At 38.7% G+C, this 4,263-nt stretch overlaps 1 protein-coding gene across 1 annotated transcript; it reads right to left on the bottom strand.

Moving 5' to 3' along the window:
• Positions 1-270: 270 nt before the first annotated feature.
• RPS13 (ribosomal protein S13) lies at positions 271-4,259 on the bottom strand (the record flags this gene model as incomplete). Its single annotated transcript, XM_010170304.1, has 5 exons — positions 271-343; positions 1,021-1,121; positions 1,490-1,659; positions 2,549-2,627; positions 4,167-4,259. Coding segments are annotated over 5 exons (477 nt in total), but the record flags the coding sequence as incomplete, so codon positions are not given.
• Between the last annotated feature and the right edge of the window lie 4 nt (positions 4,260-4,263).

The following is a 4,263-nucleotide window of genomic DNA, read 5'->3' as shown; positions in this document are numbered from 1 at the left end:
AGAGGCACAGCCACACATGAATAAAACACATTTGCTGTGAATGACTGGGTCACTTTACTAACTTGAGGCTGTAAGATCAAAAATCCAGTTTAAGCACAGACACAAACCATACAGCTGGCCTACGACAGCAATAACCACTACCCAGACTGCATACTGTAGGACAGCAAGATGGAAACCATAGCCACACATCTGCTCCACCTTGAAAACTGTCCATTTACACGAACAAAAGTTTGTCAGACACCAACCATTTAGAGACAACACAAACTTATTTAATGAAAATTTATTCTTTCAGTAAGTCACAGCCAGCTCTTATGCGACCAGGGCAGAAGCTGTCGATGATTCACTAAAAAGAGAGAAGAAGAAGAGAGAGAAAGAGAGAAATATTAATTGCAGAGACACTTTTTCAAGCTAGTTGCCAAAAATACTGCTCCATTTCAAAGCTGCAACTACCAGTCCTCAGTTTAATCAGTATATCCATTTAAATTTTTTTATGGTATAAAGAAAGATTTCATCCTTCCTTTTAAAATACAAATACTAGGATAACAGTACAAAACTATACATTCAAAAACCTGGCTAGCTGCTCTTGAGTCTTCTCAGAAAGAGAGCTCACCCTGACATCTATGGGAATTCTCCTACACTGGCTAAGTTTTCCTAGAGAAAAACTACAAATTATTTTCATTTTTGCCACAGCTACTAAGTCATTTCTCAATACATTTTTAAAGTAACTGCAACTATAAAAGTACCTCAGAGAACAGGGAATGCAGTTTGTATGAAGTATTATAAAAGTTACCGTGTAGTGACTTCACTCGTTGAGACAACAATTTTTTCTAACATTGTGACAGTTATTTTACCCAGCAGTAAGTTCCACTAATTTAGCAGTGAGTATTTATGAAAATACCTGTTCTTTGCTGTCTGATTCCATTATAGGCCTGATCACAATGCACTCCTTCACCCCCTGAATAACAGCCCCAGTACATTGTTTACAAAACCTACAAGACCTCAGTGAAAGAGAAGACTTACTACTTCCAGTTGGGCGGCAGCACCCTCTTAGTTTTGTAGTATCGAGCCAACCGATGGATTCTGCTTTCAATCAGAATCAGGCGGAACTTGGCATCTTTATCCTTGGAAAGAAAGTTATATTACAATCAAGCACGACTTTGACTTTTTGATGATGTACACTTTGGATGAGCTTTAGAAAAGTAAAAAATCCATAGCTACAAACTCCACATTCCCATTACCAAAGTCTGATTAATTTGATACAATCAGAACAGGACCAGAAATGTGTGGTTCAAGCAATGCTTTTAAGGTCCTTTTCACAAAGACCATTTCCCTTTATCAAAATGCCCCCCCAAGCCCCTAAGTTCACTGAAAGGGGTGGCTAACAGCAAGTGCATTAAGAGTGTTTGCTCTGCCAAGCTGCAAATAAACTACTGAATTATTTGAAAAAAAACAAACAAACATAGATTTATCTACTTAAATTAGCACTCACCTTTCTGTTTCTCTCCAGATGTTTGCGAACAGCAACAGCTTTCTTGATCAAGTGATAAAGATCCTCTGGAAGGTCTGGGGCCAGTCCCTTCGATTTAAGGATTCTCAAAATCTTGTTGCCAGTAACAAAGCGAACCTGAGCAACACCATGGGAATCCCTCAGGATCACACCTGAAACAAACATTTACATCTCACACCAAAAAGAAAAACCTTACACAAACAAATCTTCTAACTGTAAGGTTGGTTTCACAAGATATAAAAAAGTCTTCTCTAAATTAAAAACCTTTCTGGTGTAAATTGTGAACAAATGGCAGATGAGTGAGCAAAATACAACTCACAGAAGCTGAAACACTTTATCAGATCGCACTTAACAGACGACTAACCCACCCATCACATTTGGGCAGGTAACACAATGCTGCAATATTATTGGGAAATTTTCAACAAGGCTCATTAAAGCTAGGTATTCAATCACTCTTTATAGCTAACAAAGATGTCATAGACATCTTCACTCTAGAAAAAGTACTGTACCACAGGGATCATTAATACTCTCAGTATTAACATAAAATAAATATAAATACTTCACATGGCACATAATTACACTGCAGAACTCAACCATATAAAGTTGTAGCATGCAAACACTTAAGCAGAGCTGTAGAGGGGTCCAAACTACAGAGAACTAGTTAATTATGGAGCTACAGTGCCTGGCTCAGGAAGCTCCTAAACACAGGGCTGCTAAATGAGACGAGATGTCAAGTTTTTCCCCAAGAAAATGGGCAGACCAAACTTCTCCGTAACACCCGTTAGTGGCCATTCCTAAGGACAAGTTATAAGACTAAACAGATTCTTCACATTTCCTGCATGGAAAAAAGAACCCCAAAACTTAACTACTTCACCAAATAAGCTTCTTGCAAGAACAAGACATACTACATTTTTAGTGGTATGCACACAGTGAATGCACAGCTACACCAAAACCCCTCTATTTTCTTAGCATGTTATTTGATACAGGAACAATCAGGAAAATGTGGTTTGTCTCCACTTAGGAGTTCTTCATAAACCTTACCAATTTGCGAAGGAGTCAGGCCTTTTTTAGCCAGCTTATAGATCTGTTCCTTTACATCATCAGAAGTAAGTTTCAGCCACTAAAGAAAAGCGGAAAAAAACAACTGATGAACACTGCCTAATAGAGCCACAGGCTCACTATAGGAAAGCTTTCTATAAATGGTAGAAATAGATGCTTTGTAATACTTGAAAAAACAATGAAGAACTGAAATTGTACTTCTATTGATAGAGAAACTTTTTTACATATAACGAACCCATGGTGCTACTGAAATACAGTGGGGGAAGGCAGAGGTGAAGGAAGACATTCTGCTGAAAACACCTCATACAGCCTCCACCCAGTTACTTTATTATCAATTTACTTTAAATGCCACACCAGAAGCATGAATACAAATTTACAGAGGAGGAAAATCACTGCCATGAAGAAGGAACCCTTTCTTTGGCTTCTGACAGAAACGTGAAATCGAAAGCCATTTAGCCATCTCTTAGTAAAGCACCCAGAGAGATTAGTGAAAAATCAGACCTTAAGGACATAAATAATGAAAAAAAAAAAAAAAAAAAAAAGAAACAAATGGGTCTACTCAGATGGGATCATGCCTTTTCTATTACTTTTATGTTAAACTGTGCTGATAGAGCCACTGCTTCGCTGATTAGTAAGGGGGAGAGAACACCAACAAGCTAGGTAATCTCCCACTCTTTCAACAAACTACAAAAGCTCCCAGGTTGTTGTATTTTTTTTTCTTTTTAATACTGTCACAGCATGAAATAGAAAAGCACCGTGAAAAAATATATTTGGAAATGCTCTATAGATTACAATTCAAAACAGAATACAAATAAAACTAAGCAAAAACCCCACAAGGTTTTTTGAAACAGGGTTAGCATTTGAGCATCCTAATCATTATTAAACCGTTTAACCACCAGCAGTACTTCAAGCAGTTTCACGTTATCTTCTTTTATATTGTATCTCTTTATTTTCACATTTTGTGCCTCATCATTTCATGCTTCTACTCAACTATTTTTCAGTACATGCTTTTCCACATGCACCACAAACTGATCTTTCTGCCAACAAACAGATCCTCCAAGATATAGTCTTGCAAAGCAAGACAGATTAAGCAGCTCCTCATTTAGCTGACAGGTAAGCCTTTTAAGTAGAAACTCCCTAACGAACTAAAGGCACACTGAAATTACTTAAATTAGTGCTCTGATCAGCAAATTACTGTTGTAAATAGTTTGGAAAACAGTCGGTTTATTCCCTAATGGCAAAGGCCAAATTCAAGTGTGAAGGACGTTAATTTCTAGGAATTATCAGCACGCAGACTAAAAAAAAAAAAAAAATTGAAGTCCCACTTTTATAAAGGGAGGTACAGAGACGAAGACACCTTCTCACCCAACAAATCCTCTGGGTAGGAAACAATCTGTTTTCTCAGTAAAACTACAGGCTAAAGTAACATTTTATCAGGCCAGAGTTTAAAAATGATGACACAAATTATTACAGCTATCTGCGTTTTGCTTCTTTTCCTGGGCACGGTTAAGCTGCGCTATGGGAACCGGACCCTGCACCGAGGGCCACAAGGCAGCGCCCGGGCCTGCTGAAGCGCGCACAGAGCGGGGAAGTCACTTACCGTAGGCACGCTGCGTCTGTAGGGCAAGGCTGACTGGGACAAGCCCTTTCTGTGGGGAAGAAGCAGATCACACGCTAAGCGGGGCCGGACGCGCCAG

Source organism: Antrostomus carolinensis, unplaced genomic scaffold (assembly GCF_000700745.2).
Source record: "Antrostomus carolinensis isolate BGI_N321 unplaced genomic scaffold, ASM70074v2 scaffold15036, whole genome shotgun sequence".
NCBI classification, from domain to species: Eukaryota; Metazoa; Chordata; class Aves; order Caprimulgiformes; family Caprimulgidae; genus Antrostomus; species Antrostomus carolinensis.
Note: the sequence above shows the minus strand (reverse complement) of the source record. Positions and strands in the feature narration are given on the sequence as shown.